The sequence below is a fragment of the Lampris incognitus genome, chromosome 2 (assembly GCF_029633865.1).
Source record: "Lampris incognitus isolate fLamInc1 chromosome 2, fLamInc1.hap2, whole genome shotgun sequence".
NCBI classification, from domain to species: domain Eukaryota; kingdom Metazoa; phylum Chordata; class Actinopteri; order Lampriformes; family Lampridae; genus Lampris; species Lampris incognitus.
The window spans coordinates 72225147-72245322 of NC_079212.1; the positions used below are offsets into that span (position 1 = coordinate 72225147).

The 20176-nt window shown below is 38.7% G+C and overlaps 1 protein-coding gene across 1 annotated transcript in view; it reads left to right on the forward strand.

Moving 5' to 3' along the window:
- LOC130130455 (neural cell adhesion molecule L1.1-like) overlaps positions 1-20176 on the forward strand; it is a 254889-nt gene that overhangs the window by 50495 nt on the left and 184218 nt on the right. Inside the window, exon 2 of the mRNA XM_056300168.1 lies at positions 14163-14265. Within this exon, the coding sequence (XP_056156143.1) occupies positions 14163-14265 (103 nt within the window). The remainder of the gene's footprint in view (positions 1-14162; positions 14266-20176) is intronic.

A 20176-nucleotide genomic window follows, 5' to 3' on the forward strand; every position in this document is an offset into this window, starting at 1 on the left:
ACCTAACTAAAGACAACAAAACACCTACTAAAGACAAAAAACAACTACTACAGACAACAAAACACCTAACTAAAGACAACAAATCAACTACTAGACAATAAAACACCTACTAAAGACAATAAAACGCCTAACTAAAGACAACAAATCAACTACTAAAGACAACAAAACACCTAACTAAAAAGAACAAATCAACTACTAAAGACAACAAATCAACTACTAAAGACAACAAAATGCCTAACTAAAGACAACAAATCAACTACTAAAGACAACAAAACTCCTAACTAAAGACAACAAATCAACTACTAAAGACAATAAAACACCTGCTAAAGACAACAAAACACCTAACTAAAGACAACAATACTCCTACTAAAGACAAAAAACAACTACTCCAGACTTCAAAACACCTAACTAAAAACAACAAACACCTAACTAAAGACAACAAATCAACTACTAGACAATAAAACACCTACTAAAGACAATAAAACACCTACTAAAGACAACAAAGCGTCTAACTGAGGACAACAAAACACCTAACTAAAGACAACAAATCAACTACTAAAGACAATAAAACACCTTCTAAAGACAACAAAACGGCTAACTAAATACAAGTCAACTACTAAAGACAATAAAACACCTACTAAAGACAACAAAACAGCTAACTAAAGACAACAAATCAACTACTAAAGACAAAAAATCAACTACTAAACACAATAAAACACCTACTAAAGACAACAAAACACCTAACTAAAGACAACAAATCAACTACTAAAGTCAACAAAACACCTAACTAAGGACAACAAAACACCTACTAAAGACAATAAAACACATACTAAAGACAACAAAACGTCTAACTAAAGACAACAAAGCACCTACTAAAGACAAAAAAACAACTACTACACACAACAAAACACCTAACTAAAGACTACAAACACCTAACTAAAGACAACAAATCAACTACTAGACAATAAAACACCTACTAAAGACAATAAAACACCTACGAAAGACAACAAAACGTCTAACTAGACAACAAAACACCTAACTAAAGACAACAAACACCTAACTAAAGACAATAAAACACCTACTAAAGACAACAAAACGCCGAACTAAAGACTACAAATCAACTACTAAATACAATAAAACACCTACTAAAGACAACAAAACACCTAACTAAAAACAACAAACACGTAACTAAAGACAATAAAACACCTCCTAAAGACAATAAAACACCTACTAAAGACAAAAAACACCTGCTAAAGACAACAAAACGCCTAACTGAAGACAACAAATCAACTACTAAAGACAACGAAACTCCTAACTAAAGACAACAAATCAACTACTAAAGACAATGAAACACCTGCTAAAGACAACAAAACACTTACTAAAGACAATAAAACACATACTAAAGACAACAAAACGTCTAACTAAAGACAACAAAACACCTACTAAAGACAAAGAACAACTACTACAGACAACAAAACACCTAACTAAAGAAAACAAACACCTAACTAAAGACAACAAATCAACTACTAGACAATAAAACACCTACTAAAGACAATAAAACACCTACGAAAGACAACAAAACGTCTAACTAAAGACAACAAAACACCTAACTAAAGACAATAAAACACCTACTAAAGACAACAAAACACCTAACTAAAGAAAACAAACCCCTAACTAAAGACAACAAATCAACTACTAAAGACAACAAATCAACTACTAAACACAATAAAACACCTACTAAAGACAACAAAACACCTAACTAAAGACAACAAATCAACTACTAAAGACAACAAATCAACTACTAAAGACAACAAAACACCTAACTAAAGACAACAAATCCATTACTAAAGACAATAAAACACCTAATAAAGTCAACAAACCACCTAACTAAAGACAACAAAACACCTACGAAAGACAAAAAACAACTACTACAGACAACAAAACACCTAACTAAAGACAACAAATCAACTACTAGACAATAAAACACCTACTAAAGACAATAAAACGCCTAACTAAAGACAACAAATCAACTACTAAAGACAACAAAACACCTAACTAAAAAGAACAAATCAACTACTAAAGACAACAAATCAACTACTAAAGACAACAAAATGCCTAACTAAAGACAACAAATCAACTACTAAAGACAACAAAACTCCTAACTAAAGACAACAAATCAACTACTAAAGACAATAAAACACCTGCTAAAGACAACAAAACACCTAACTAAAGACAACAATACTCCTACTAAAGACAAAAAACAACTACTCCAGACTTCAAAACACCTAACTAAAAACAACAAACACCTAACTAAAGACAACAAATCAACTACTAGACAATAAAACACCTACTAAAGACAATAAAACACCTACTAAAGACAACAAAGCGTCTAACTGAGGACAACAAAACACCTAACTAAAGACAACAAATCAACTACTAAAGACAATAAAACACCTTCTAAAGACAACAAAACGGCTAACTAAATACAAGTCAACTACTAAAGACAATAAAACACCTACTAAAGACAACAAAACAGCTAACTAAAGACAACAAATCAACTACTAAAGACAAAAAATCAACTACTAAACACAATAAAACACCTACTAAAGACAACAAAACACCTAACTAAAGACAACAAATCAACTACTAAAGTCAACAAAACACCTAACTAAGGACAACAAAACACCTACTAAAGACAATAAAACACATACTAAAGACAACAAAACGTCTAACTAAAGACAACAAAGCACCTACTAAAGACAAAAAAACAACTACTACACACAACAAAACACCTAACTAAAGACTACAAACACCTAACTAAAGACAACAAATCAACTACTAGACAATAAAACACCTACTAAAGACAATAAAACACCTACGAAAGACAACAAAACGTCTAACTAGACAACAAAACACCTAACTAAAGACAACAAACACCTAACTAAAGACAATAAAACACCTACTAAAGACAACAAAACGCCGAACTAAAGACTACAAATCAACTACTAAATACAATAAAACACCTACTAAAGACAACAAAACACCTAACTAAAAACAACAAACACGTAACTAAAGACAATAAAACACCTCCTAAAGACAATAAAACACCTACTAAAGACAAAAAACACCTGCTAAAGACAACAAAACGCCTAACTGAAGACAACAAATCAACTACTAAAGACAACGAAACTCCTAACTAAAGACAACAAATCAACTACTAAAGACAATGAAACACCTGCTAAAGACAACAAAACACTTACTAAAGACAATAAAACACATACTAAAGACAACAAAACGTCTAACTAAAGACAACAAAACACCTACTAAAGACAAAGAACAACTACTACAGACAACAAAACACCTAACTAAAGAAAACAAACACCTAACTAAAGACAACAAATCAACTACTAGACAATAAAACACCTACTAAAGACAATAAAACACCTACGAAAGACAACAAAACGTCTAACTAAAGACAACAAAACACCTAACTAAAGACAATAAAACACCTACTAAAGACAACAAAACGCCGAACTAAAGACTACAAATCAACTACTAAAGACAATAAAACACCTACTAAAGACAACAAAACACCTAACTAAAAACAACAAACACGTAACTAAAGACAATAAAACACCTACTAAAGACAATAAAACACCTACTAAAGACAACAAAACACGTAACTAAAGACAACAAATCAACTACTAAAGACAACAAAATACCTACTGAAGACTATAAAACACATACTAAAGACAATAAAACACCTACTAAAGACAACAAAACGCCTAACTAAAGACAACAAATCAACTACTAAAGACAACAAAACACCTAACTAAAGACAACAAATCAACTACTAAAGACAACAAAACACCTAACTAAAAAGAACAAATCAACTACTAAAGACAACAAATCAACTACTAAAGACAACAAAATGCCTAACTAAAGACAACAAATCAACTACTAAAGACAACAAAACTCCTAACTAAAGACAACAAATCAACTACTAAAGACAATAAAACACCTGCTAAAGACAACAAAACACCTAACTAAAGACAACAATACTCCTACTAAAGACAAAAAACAACTACTCCAGACTTCAAAACACCTAACTAAAAACAACAAACACCTAACTAAAGACAACAAATCAACTACTAGACAATAAAACACCTACTAAAGACAATAAAACACCTACTAAAGACAACAAAGCGTCTAACTGAGGACAACAAAACACCTAACTAAAGACAACAAATCAACTACTAAAGACAATAAAACACCTTCTAAAGACAACAAAACGGCTAACTAAATACAAGTCAACTACTAAAGACAATAAAACACCTACTAAAGACAACAAAACAGCTAACTAAAGACAACAAATCAACTACTAAAGACAAAAAATCAACTACTAAACACAATAAAACACCTACTAAAGACAACAAAACACCTAACTAAAGACAACAAATCAACTACTAAAGTCAACAAAACACCTAACTAAGGACAACAAAACACCTACTAAAGACAATAAAACACATACTAAAGACAACAAAACGTCTAACTAAAGACAACAAAGCACCTACTAAAGACAAAAAAACAACTACTACACACAACAAAACACCTAACTAAAGACTACAAACACCTAACTAAAGACAACAAATCAACTACTAGACAATAAAACACCTACTAAAGACAATAAAACACCTACGAAAGACAACAAAACGTCTAACTAGACAACAAAACACCTAACTAAAGACAACAAACACCTAACTAAAGACAATAAAACACCTACTAAAGACAACAAAACGCCGAACTAAAGACTACAAATCAACTACTAAATACAATAAAACACCTACTAAAGACAACAAAACACCTAACTAAAAACAACAAACACGTAACTAAAGACAATAAAACACCTCCTAAAGACAATAAAACACCTACTAAAGACAAAAAACACCTGCTAAAGACAACAAAACGCCTAACTGAAGACAACAAATCAACTACTAAAGACAACGAAACTCCTAACTAAAGACAACAAATCAACTACTAAAGACAATGAAACACCTGCTAAAGACAACAAAACACTTACTAAAGACAATAAAACACATACTAAAGACAACAAAACGTCTAACTAAAGACAACAAAACACCTACTAAAGACAAAGAACAACTACTACAGACAACAAAACACCTAACTAAAGAAAACAAACACCTAACTAAAGACAACAAATCAACTACTAGACAATAAAACACCTACTAAAGACAATAAAACACCTACGAAAGACAACAAAACGTCTAACTAAAGACAACAAAACACCTAACTAAAGACAATAAAACACCTACTAAAGACAACAAAACACCTAACTAAAGAAAACAAACCCCTAACTAAAGACAACAAATCAACTACTAAAGACAACAAATCAACTACTAAACACAATAAAACACCTACTAAAGACAACAAAACACCTAACTAAAGACAACAAATCAACTACTAAAGACAACAAATCAACTACTAAAGACAACAAAACACCTAACTAAAGACAACAAATCCATTACTAAAGACAATAAAACACCTAATAAAGTCAACAAACCACCTAACTAAAGACAACAAAACACCTACGAAAGACAAAAAACAACTACTACAGACAACAAAACACCTAACTAAAGACAACAAATCAACTACTAGACAATAAAACACCTACTAAAGACAATAAAACGCCTAACTAAAGACAACAAATCAACTACTAAAGACAACAAAACACCTAACTAAAGAGAACAAATCAACTACTAAAGACAACAAATCAACTACTAAAGACAACAAAATGCCTAACTAAAGACAACAAATCAACTACTAAAGACAACAAAACTCCTAACTAAAGACAACAAATCAACTACTAAAGACAATAAAACACCTGCTAAAGACAACAAAACACCTAACTAAAGACAACAATACTCCTACTAAAGACAAAAAACAACTACTCCAGACTTCAAAACACCTAACTAAAAACAACAAACACCTAACTAAAGACAACAAATCAACTACTAGACAATAAAACACCTACTAAAGACAATAAAACACCTACTAAAGACAACAAAGCGTCTAACTGAAGACAACAAAACGGCTAACTAAAGACAACAAATCAACTACTAAAGACAATAAAACACCTTCTAAAGACAACAAAACGGCTAACTAAATACAAGTCAACTACTAAAGACAAAAAAACACCTACTAAAGACAACAAAACAGCTAACTAAAGACAACAAATCAACTACTAAAGACAAAAAATCAACTACTAAACACAACAAAACACCTACTAAAGACAACAAAACATCTACTAAAGACAGAAAAAAAACTACTACAGACAGTAAAATACCTAACTAAAGACAACAAACACCTAACTAAAGACAACAAATCAACTACTAAAGACAATAAAACACCTACCAAAGACAACAAAACACCTACTAAAGACAATAAAACACCTACTAAAGGCAACAATACACCTACTAAAGACAACAAAACACCTACTAAAGACAAAAAACAACTACTACAGACAACAAAACACCTAACTAAAGACAACAAACACATAACTAAAGACAACAAATCAACTACTAAAGACAATAAAACACCTAACTCTAGTCAACAAAACGCCTAACTAAAAACAACAAAACACCTAACTAAAAACAACAAACACCTAACTAAAGACAACAAAACACCTAACTAAAGACAACAAATCCATTACTAAAGACAATAAACACCTACTAAAGACAACAAAACGCCTAACTAAAGACAACAAAACACCTAACTAAAGACAACAAACACCCAACTAAAGACAACAAAACACCTACTAAAGACAATAAAACACCTACTAAAGACAACAAAACGCCTAACTAAAGACAATAAAACACCTACTAAAGACAACAAAACACCTACTAAAGACAACAAAACAACTACTAAACACAACAAAACACCTAACTAAAGACAACAAACACCCAACTAAAGACAACAAAATACCTACTGAAGACAATAAAACACATACTAAAGACAATAAAACACTTACTAAAGACAATAAAACACATACTAAAGACAACAAAACGTCTAACTAAAGACAACAAAACACCTACTAAAGACAAAGAACAACTACTACAGACAACAAAACACCTAACTAAAGAAAACAAAGACCTAACTAAAGACAACAAATCAACTACTAAAGACAACAAATCAACTACTAAACACAATAAAACACCTACTAAAGACAACAAAACACCTAACTAAAGACAACAAATCAACTACTAAAGACAACAAATCAACTACTAAAGACAACAAAACACCTAACTAAAGACAACAAATCCATTACTAAAGACAATAAAACACCTAATAAAGTCAACAAACCACCTAACTAAAGACAACAAAACACCTACTAAAGACAAAAAACAACTACTACAGACAACAAAACACCTAACTAAAGACAACAAATCAACTACTAGACAATAAAACACCTACTAAAGACAATAAAACGCCTAACTAAAGACAACAAATCAACTACTAAAGACAACAAAACACCTAACTAAAAAGAACAAATCAACTACTAAAGACAACAAATCAACTACTAAAGACAACAAAATGCCTAACTAAAGACAACAAATCAACTACTAAAGACAACAAAACTCCTAACTAAAGACAACAAATCAACTACTAAAGACAATAAAACACCTGCTAAAGACAACAAAACACCTAACTAAAGACAACAATACTCCTACTAAAGACAAAAAACAACTACTCCAGACTTCAAAACACCTAACTAAAAACAACAAACACCTAACTAAAGACAACAAATCAACTACTAGACAATAAAACACCTACTAAAGACAATAAAACACCTACTAAAGACAACAAAGCGTCTAACTGAGGACAACAAAACACCTAACTAAAGACAACAAATCAACTACTAAAGACAATAAAACACCTTCTAAAGACAACAAAACGGCTAACTAAATACAAGTCAACTACTAAAGACAATAAAACACCTACTAAAGACAACAAAACAGCTAACTAAAGACAACAAATCAACTACTAAAGACAAAAAATCAACTACTAAACACAATAAAACACCTACTAAAGACAACAAAACACCTAACTAAAGACAACAAATCAACTACTAAAGTCAACAAAACACCTAACTAAGGACAACAAAACACCTACTAAAGACAATAAAACACATACTAAAGACAACAAAACGTCTAACTAAAGACAACAAAGCACCTACTAAAGACAAAAAAACAACTACTACACACAACAAAACACCTAACTAAAGACTACAAACACCTAACTAAAGACAACAAATCAACTACTAGACAATAAAACACCTACTAAAGACAATAAAACACCTACGAAAGACAACAAAACGTCTAACTAGACAACAAAACACCTAACTAAAGACAACAAACACCTAACTAAAGACAATAAAACACCTACTAAAGACAACAAAACGCCGAACTAAAGACTACAAATCAACTACTAAATACAATAAAACACCTACTAAAGACAACAAAACACCTAACTAAAAACAACAAACACGTAACTAAAGACAATAAAACACCTCCTAAAGACAATAAAACACCTACTAAAGACAAAAAACACCTGCTAAAGACAACAAAACGCCTAACTGAAGACAACAAATCAACTACTAAAGACAACGAAACTCCTAACTAAAGACAACAAATCAACTACTAAAGACAATGAAACACCTGCTAAAGACAACAAAACACTTACTAAAGACAATAAAACACATACTAAAGACAACAAAACGTCTAACTAAAGACAACAAAACACCTACTAAAGACAAAGAACAACTACTACAGACAACAAAACACCTAACTAAAGAAAACAAACACCTAACTAAAGACAACAAATCAACTACTAGACAATAAAACACCTACTAAAGACAATAAAACACCTACGAAAGACAACAAAACGTCTAACTAAAGACAACAAAACACCTAACTAAAGACAATAAAACACCTACTAAAGACAACAAAACGCCGAACTAAAGACTACAAATCAACTACTAAAGACAATAAAACACCTACTAAAGACAACAAAACACCTAACTAAAAACAACAAACACGTAACTAAAGACAATAAAACACCTACTAAAGACAATAAAACACCTACTAAAGACAACAAAACACGTAACTAAAGACAACAAATCAACTACTAAAGACAACAAAATACCTACTGAAGACTATAAAACACATACTAAAGACAATAAAACACCTACTAAAGACAACAAAACGCCTAACTAAAGACAACAAATCAACTACTAAAGACAACAAAACACCTAACTAAAGACACAAATCAACTACTAAAGACAATAAAACACCTACTAAAGACAACAAAACACCTAACTAAAGACAACAAATCAACTACTAAAGACAATAAAACACCTACTAAAGACAACAAATCAGCTACTAAAGACAACAAATCAACTACTAAAGACAACAAAACACCTACTAAAGACAACAAATCAACTACTAAAGACAACAAATCAACTACTAAAGACAACAAAACACCTAACTAAAGACAACAAATCAACTACTAAAGACAACAAAATACCTACTGAAGACAATAAAACACATACTAAAGACAATAAAACACTTGCTAAAGACAATAAAACACATACTAAAGACAACAAAACGTCTAACTAAAGACAACAAAACACCTACTAAAGACAAAGAACAACTACTACAGACAACAAAACACCTAACTAAAGAAAACAAACACCTAACTAAAGACAACAAATCAACTACTAAAGACAACAAATCAACTACTAAACACAATAAAACACCTACTAAAGACAACAAAACACCTAACTAAAGACAACAAATCAACTACTAAAGACAACAAATCAACTACTAAAGACAACAAAACACCTAACTAAAGACAACAAATCCATTACTAAAGACAATAAAACACCTAATAAAGTCAACAAACTCCATAACTGAAGACAACAAAACACCTACTAAAGACAAAAAACAACTATTACAGACAACAAAACACCTAACTAAAGACACCAAGACACGTAACTAAAGACAACAAATCAACTACTAAAGACAACAAAATACCTACTGAAGACAATAAAACACATACTAAAGACAATAAAACACCTACTAAAGACAACAAAACGTCTAACTAAAGACAACAAACACGTAACTAAAGACAACAAATCAACTACTAAAGACAATAAAACACATACTAAAGACAACAAAACATCCAACTAAAGACAACAAAAAGCACATGAAAAGGACAAGACAGAGAAAAAAAATCTCTCGAGATTTAGAAACTCGCTCACACCGAAGCAACAGGCTGCTACTCCGTACACTCACTCGCACTTCCACTCGGAGAGAGAGACACACACAGACACACACAGAGACACAGAGAGATAGACAGAGAAGAGAGAGAAAGAGAGAGACCGAGAGCAATAAAGAAGATAGCGATAGAGAGAGAGAGAGAGGGAGGGAAGAGAGTGTGTGAGAGAGAGAGAGAGAGAGAGAGAGAGAGAGAGAGAGAGAGAGAGAGAGAGAGAGAGAGAGAGAGAGAGAGAGAGAGAGAGAGAGAGGGAGGGATGAGAGAGAGGGGAGGGGGAGAGCGATGTTAAGTGGTGTGCAACGTCATTGTGAGTCCAGCAGGGCAGGAGAATCTCAGTCTTTATAGCATCAACATCCTTGTGTATTCAATTGAACATATGAGACACATGTTTGTTGGCCAGCTATGTGTGTCTAAACATTGTGTGTGTATGTGTTTGTGTGTGTGTGTTTGTGTGAGAGTCAAGAGAGACAGTTTACAACACATTTAACCTTCTAACCATATCTCCCCTGTGTGCTCGTTTCCTTGCTTTCTTGTGGACAACCAGATAAAGTCCAGAACAGTAAGTAACTGTTGTATGAGTGTGTGTGTGTGTGCGTGTGTGTGTGCGTGCGTGCGTGTGCGTGCGTGTGTGTGCGTGTGTGTGCGTGTGTGTGCGTGTGTGTGTGTGTGTGTGTGCGTGCATGCATATGTGAATAGCGGTGACCATGAAAAACCTCGCACAAACTTATCCAAATGACTGATTTGTTGTCATCAGTGAGTGAGCGACCAGCGTCCGTCCGCTGTGTTCATCCCTCCTGTCATAACAGACACACATGTAGACACACACATGTAGACACACATGTAGACATACATGTAGAACAGCTGACACGCTGCATGATGTGTTGTAGGCTGCATACATGACACATGGAGGGGACATTAGACAACATACTGACAAACAAAGTGTTGAACATCACACAACAGCATGTGTAACTGAATTCAGGATGCTGTTCTGTGTGTGATTTGACCCGAATCATGATGAAGCCTTAAAACTGTCTGTCTGCACTGCACTGAACTGGCATACCAGCAAGGGTTTTTTTGCGGGTCTGCTGCACCTAATATGTGTAGCACTAATGTGTCTGAATCAAAAAAGCTGCAGGAGTCCCAAACACATTGATCAAGCTGTCCTCAACTCACTGACTCTCTTCTCCTGTTTCTGCCTCAGCCAGAATGTGCTGCTGGTCCATCATATTAGTCTTGAATGTAATGCAGATTTGAGTAAAGTTATTGTTGTTGTTGTTGTTGTTGTTGTTGTTGTTATTATAATACAAACGTCCTTTAACTTCATGCCTTAATACAACATAATAAGCGGGCGGGTCCATTCCTTGGGTCTAGGGTTAGAATGAGGTAGAAGTCTATGTGATTGATAGTGCCTTTCTTAGCATATGAGATGTTCCAAGTAGTGCCATCTTCTGTAGTTCTCGTATTGTGATGTTCTCCGGGATCCATTGGGTGTAGTTCTCCATCCCTTTTTTTACAAGTCCCAGGGCTCCTATCACTACTGGTATTGTTGTAGTTTTTACAAGTCCCAGGGCTTCTATCACTACTGGTATTGTTGTGGTTTTTACAAGTTCCAGGGCTCCTGTCACTACTGGTATTGTTGCGGTTTTTAAAAGTCCCAGGGCTCCTGTCACTACTGGTATTGTTGTGGTTTTTACAAGTCCCAGGGCTTCTATCACTGCTGGTATTGTTGTGGTCTTTACAAGTCCCAGGGCTCCTATCACTGCTGGTATTGTGGTGTGGTTTTCACTCCCCACATTCAACAAATGTGGGGAATGAATTCTTTCAATTTATTATTATTATTATTGTTATTATTATATTGCTGTGAAGCATGTTGTGTTTTTTATTTAGCTCATCAGGCAAAGTAGAAGTCAATCAGTCAATCACTGCCCCCAGCAGGTGGAGAAAACCTGCTGGGAATGCTGAGTCACATATGCCTGTATGAGTCACATATGCCTGTAGAGGTATATGTGACTCAGGTTTTCTCCTGGCAGAATCAGAACCAAATAATATCACATTCTGTTACATCCACGACACAGAACCACATAGTACAAAATTATGTTACATCACTACACAGACCCACATAGTACCACATTCTGTTACATCGCTACACAGACCCACATAGTACCAAATTATATTACATCCACTACACAGAACCACATAGTACCATATTCTGTTACATCACTGCACAGACACACATAGTACCATATTCTGTTACATCCACTACACAGAACCACATGGTACCACATAGTGTTACATCACTACACAGAACCACATAGTACCACATTCTGTTACATCACTACACAGAACCACATAGTGTTACATCACTATACAGACCCACATAGTACCACATAGTGTTACATCCACTACGCAGAACCACAGAGTACCACATTGTGTCTGTGAATGTTCTCATTCATCCAGGTCATGGTTATCCAAAGGAGTTGAATCAAGTGCAACTGGACTTGGTATATATCCGTGAAGACGTTTCGCCTCTCATCCAAGAGGCTTCCTCAGTTCGTGCCTTTCTGACTAGACCAAGCTAGTCTGACTGGCTGGTGATGAGACTCAGTATTTATCCTCTAGGAGTCGTTATCGGAGCTATTGATATGCGTGGTTCTCCTGTGCTCCGATGTCCGGCCGCGCCCGTCGGTATCGGAGCTATTGATATGCGCGGCTCTCCTGTGCTCCGATGTCCGGCCGCGCCCGTCGCCATCGGAGCTATTGATTTGCATTTGTTTAGCAGCGACGGTCGTTGGGGGTGTTGATTTCGACTTCATTGTTCAGTGGTCATGAGAGTCGTTGGAGCCGTTAGTCACCGACTGTTGTTCTTGGAGGCTATGCTTCTTGAGTCTCCTGGGTAGAGATGAAAGGACGGCATTGTAAGTGGGAGATAGGTGGTGTCGCAGACCTCCTCCTCTGTTGAGGGATGGTTTTTCCAGTTTTGCATATATGGCTTCCTTCACCCCTCTTTCAAACCATCTATCTTCTCTGTCCAAAATGTGTACGTTGCTGTCCTCGAAGGAGTGTGTCATCTCCTTTAGGTGTAGATAGACTGTTGAGTCTTGTCCTGAGGAGACCGTGTACCACACACCCGGAAAAGCAATCTGGTGTATGCCATACAATGCAATGAGGATTGCACTGACCTATACATAGGAGAAACCAGACAACCACTACACAAACGGATGGCCCAACACAGAAGACCAAACTCCTCAGGACAAGACTCATCAACCACGCACATCTATAGCTCTGACAACGACTCCTAGAGGATAAATATCTGAGTCTCATCAGAAGCCAGTCAGACTAGCTTGGTCTAGTCAGAAAGGCACGAACTGAGGAAGCCTCTTGGATGAGAGGCGAAACGTCTTCACGGATATATACCAAGTCCAGTTGCACTTGATTCAACTCCTTGGAAGTACCACATTGTGTTACATCACTAAACAGAACCAGGTGGTACCACATTGTGCCACCTCAGTACAGAGTGTGCAGACTGCAGTGGGAGATGCAGGATGCAGCACAGAAGACTGGCAACAGGCCAGCAAAGAAGCTCCATCACATGGCGCATGTGTGGTGGACATAAAACACTGTGTTAAACCTGGTGTAAGCTGTGTTTGTGTGTGTGTGTGTGTGTGTGTGTGTGTGTGTGTGTGTGTGTGTGTGTGTGTGTGTGTGTGTGTGTGTGTGTGTGTGTGTGTGTGTGTGTGTGTGTGTGTGTGTCTGTGTCTGTGTGTCTGTGTCTGTGTGTGTGTGTGTTTCCATGTGTGTGCTTTCAGTGTGGAATCCTCCGGTACTGACGGCTGTACCTACATCTTACACCGCGTTTTCTCGAGATGACATCAACCTGACCTGTGAGGCTACTGGCAGCCCCACACCCACGTACGTACACACACCGTTTGTGTATGTGTGTGTGTGTGTGTGTGTGTTTAACCTTTATTTTCCCACTATACATTCATGTTGACAGAGCCTGCCTCTTTTTATAACTACTGCCTCCATCCATATAAACACACTGTCCATCACCATCACACACACAGTGACACAAACATGACACAGTGAGACACACACGACACAGTGATACAAACACGACACAGTGACACACACACAACAGAGTGATACACACACGGCACATTGAGACACGCATGACACAGTGAGACACAAACAACACAGTGATACACACATGACACAGTGATACACACCGGACACAGTGATGCACACACGACACAGTGATACACACATGACACAGTGAGAAACCCACAACACAGTGATAAACACCGGACACAGTCATACACACATGACACAGTGATACACACACGACACAGTGATACACATACGACACAGTGAGACACACACGACACAGTGATACATGCATGATACAGTGATGCACACATGACACAGTGAAACCCACACGACACAGTGAGAAACATACGACACAGTGAGACACACATGACACAGTGAAACCCACACGACACAGTGAGAAACATACGACACAGTGAGACACACATGACACAGTGAAACCCACACGACACAGTGAGAAACATACGACACAGTGAGACACACATGACACAGTGAAACCCACACGACACAGTGAGACACATATGACACAGTGAGACACACATGCCACAGTGAGACACACAAGAAACAGTGAGAAACCCACAACACAGTGATACACACAGGACACAGTGAAACCCACATGACACAGTGATACATGTATGATACAGTGATGCACAGATGAGACAGTGAGACACATATGACACAGTGAGCCACCCACAACACAGTGAGACACACATGAAACAGTGAGATACACACGACACAGTGAGACACACACGACACAGTGAGACACACATGACACCGTGAGACACACACGACACAGTGAGACACACATGACACAGTGATACACACACGACACAGTGAGACACACACGACACTTTGAGACACACATGACACAGTGAAACCCACATGACACAGTGATGCACACATGACACAGTGAGACACATATGACAAATTGAGATACACATGACACCGTGAGACACACACGACACAGTGAGACACACACGACACAGTGATACACACACGACACAGTGAGACACACACGACACATTGAGACACACACGACACAGTGAGATACACATGACACCGTGAGACACACACGACACAGTGAGACACACACGACACAGTGATACACACACGACACAGTGAGACACACACGACACATTGAGACACACATGACACAGTGAAACCCACATGACACAGTGATGCACACATGACACAGTGAGAAACATATGACAAATTGAGATACACATGACATAGTGAGACACACACGACACAGTGAGACACACATGACACAGGGAGACACACACGACAGAGTGATACACACACGACACAGTGAGACACACATGACACAGTGAGATACACATGACACCGTGAGACACACACGACACAGTGAGATACACATGACACCGTGAGACACACACGACACAGTGAGACACACACGACACAGTGATACACACACAACACAGTGAGACACACACGACACTTTGAGACACACAGGACACAGTGAAACCCACATGACACAGTGATACATGTATGATACAGTGATGCACAGATGAGACAGTGAGACACATATGACACAGTGAGACACACATGAAACAGTGAGATACACACGACACAGTGAGACACACACGACACAGTGACACACACATGACACCGTGAGACACACACGACACAGTGAGACACACACGACACAGTGATACACACACGACACAGTGAGACACACACGACACTTTGAGACACACATGACACAGTGAAACCCACATGACACAGTGATGCACACATGACACAGTGAGACACATATGACAAATTGAGATACACATGACACCGTGAGACACACACGACACAGTGAGACACACACGACACAGTGATACACACACGACACAGTGAGACACACACGACACATTGAGACACACACGACACAGTGAGACACATACGACACAGTGAGATACACACTACACCGTGAGACACACACGACACAGTGAGACACACACGACACAGTGAGACACACACGACACATTGAGACACACATGACACAGTGAAACCCAAATGACACAGTGATGCACACATGACACAGTGAGACACATATGACAAATTGAGATACACATGACACCGTGAGACACACACGACACAGTGAGACACACACGACACAGTGATACACACACGACACAGTGAGACACACACGACACTTTGAGACACACATGACACAGTGAAACCCACATGACACAGAGATGCACACATGACACAGTGAGACACATATGACAAATTGAGATACACATGACACCGTGAGACACACACGACACAGTGAGACACACACGACACAGTGATACACACACGACACAGTGAGACACACACGACACATTGAGACACACACGACACAGTGAGATACACATGACACCGTGAGACACACACGACACAGTGAGACACACACGACACAGTGATACACACACGACACAGTGAGACACACACGACACATTGAGACACACACGACACAGTGAGACACACATGACACAGTGAGATACACATGAAACCGTGAGACACACACGACACAGTGAGATACACATGACACCGTGAGACACACACGACACAGTGAGACACACACGACACAGTGATACACACACGACACAGTGAGACACACACGACACTTTGAGACACACATGACACAGTGAAACCAACATGACACTTTGAGACAAACAGGACACAGTGAAACCCACATGACACAGTGATACATGTAATGATACAGTGATGCACAGATGAGACAGTGAGACACATATGACACAGTGAGACACCCACAACACAGTGAGACACACATGAAACAGTGAGATACACACGACACAGTGAGACACACATGACACAGTGAGACACACATGACATTGTGAGACACACACGACACAGTGAGACACACACGACACAGTGATACACACACGACACAGTGAGACACACATGACACTTTGGGACACACATGACACAGTGAAACCCACATGACACAGTGATGCACACATGACACAGTGAGACACATATGACAAATTGAGATACACATGACACCGTGAGACACACACGACACAGTGAGACACACACGACACAGTGATACACACACGACACAGTGAGACACACACGACACATTGAGACACACACGACACAGTGAGATACACACTACACCGTGAGACACACACGACACAGTGAGACACACACGACACAGTGAGACACACACGACACATTGAGACACACATGACACAGTGAAACCCAAATGACACAGTGATGCACACATGACACAGTGAGACACATATGACAAATTGAGATACACATGACACAGTGAGACACACACGACACAGTGAGAGACACATGACACAGGGAGACACACACGACAGAGTGATACACACACGACACAGTGAGACACACATGACACAGTGAGATACACATGACACCGTGAGACACACACGACACAGTGAGATACACATGACACCGTGAGACACACACGACACAGTGAGACACACACGACACAGTGATACACACACGACACAGTGAGACACACACGACACTTTGAGACACACATGACACAGTGAAACCAACATGACACTTTGAGACAAACAGGACACAGTGAAACCCACATGACACAGTGATACATGTAATGATACAGTGATGCACAGATGAGACAGTGAGACACATATGACACAGTGAGACACCCACAACACAGTGAGACACACATGAAACAGTGAGATACACACGACACAGTGAGACACACACGACACAGTGATACACACACGACACAGTGAGACACACATGACACTTTGGGACACACATGACACAGTGAAACCCACATGACACAGTGATGCACACATGACACAGTGAGACACATATGACAAATTGAGATACACATGACACCGTGAGACACACACGACACAGTGAGACACACACGACACAGTGATACACACACGACACAGTGAGACACACACGACACATTGAGACACACACGACACAGTGAGATACACACTACACCGTGAGACACACACGACACAGTGAGACACACACGACACAGTGAGACACACACGACACATTGAGACACACATGACACAGTGAAACCCAAATGACACAGTGATGCACACATGACACAGTGAGACACATATGACAAATTGAGATACACATGACACAGTGAGACACACACGACACAGTGAGAGACACATGACACAGGGAGACACACACGACAGAGTGATACACACACGACACAGTGAGACACACATGACACAGTGAGATACACATGACACCGTGAGACACACACGACACAGTGAGATACACATGACACCGTGAGACACACACGACACAGTGAGACACACACGACACAGTGATACACACACGACACAGTGAGACACACGCGACACTTTGAGACACACATGACACAGTGAAACCCACATGACACAGAGATGCACACATGACACAGTGAGACACATATGACAAATTGAGATACACATGACACAGTGAGACACACACGACACAGTGAGACACACACGACACAGTGATACACACACGACACAGTGATACACACATGACACAGGGAGACACACACGACAGAGTGATACACACACGACACAGTGAGACACACATGACACAGTGAGATACACATGACACCGTGAGACACACACGACACAGTGAGACACACACGACACAGTGAGACACACACAGCACCATGAGATACACACAACACCGTGGGATACACATGACACAGTGAGACACACATGACACAATGAGAGACACACAACACAGTGAGACACACACGACACAGTGAGACACAGTGATACAAACACAACACAGTGAGACACACACAGCACAGTGATACACACACGACACAGTGAGACACACATGACACAGGGAGACACACACGACAGAGTGATACACACACGACACAGTGAGACACACACGACACAGTGAGACACACATGACACAGTGAGATACACATGACACCGTGAGACACACATGACACAGTGAGACACACACGACACAGTGATAAACACACGACACAGTGAGACACACACGACACATTGAGACACACATGACACAGTGTAACCCATATGACACAGTGATGCACACATGACACAGTGAGACACATATGACAAATTGAGATACACATGACACAGTGAGACACACACGACACAGTGAGACACACATGACACAGGGAGACACACACGACAGAGTGATACACACACGACACAGTGAGACACACACGACACAGTGAGACACACATGACACAGTGAGACACACGACACAGTGAGACACACACGACAGAGCGATACACACACGACACAGTGAGACACACACGACACAGTGAGACACACATGACACAGTGAGACACACGACACAGTGAGACACACACTGCAGAGTGATACAAACACGACACAGTGAGACACACAACATGGTGAGACACACATGACACAGTGAGACACACACGACACAGTGAGACACACATGACACAGTGAGACACACACGGCAGAGTGATACACACACGACACAGTGAGAAACACACGACACAGTGAGACACAGATGACACAGTGAGACACACATGACAGAGTGATACAAACATGACACAGTGAGACACACAACACAGTGATGCACACATGACAAATTGAGATACACATGACACAGTGAGACACACACGACACAGTGAGACACACATGACACAGGGAGACACACACGACAGAGTGATACACACACGACACAGTGAGACACACACGACACAGTGAGACACACACAA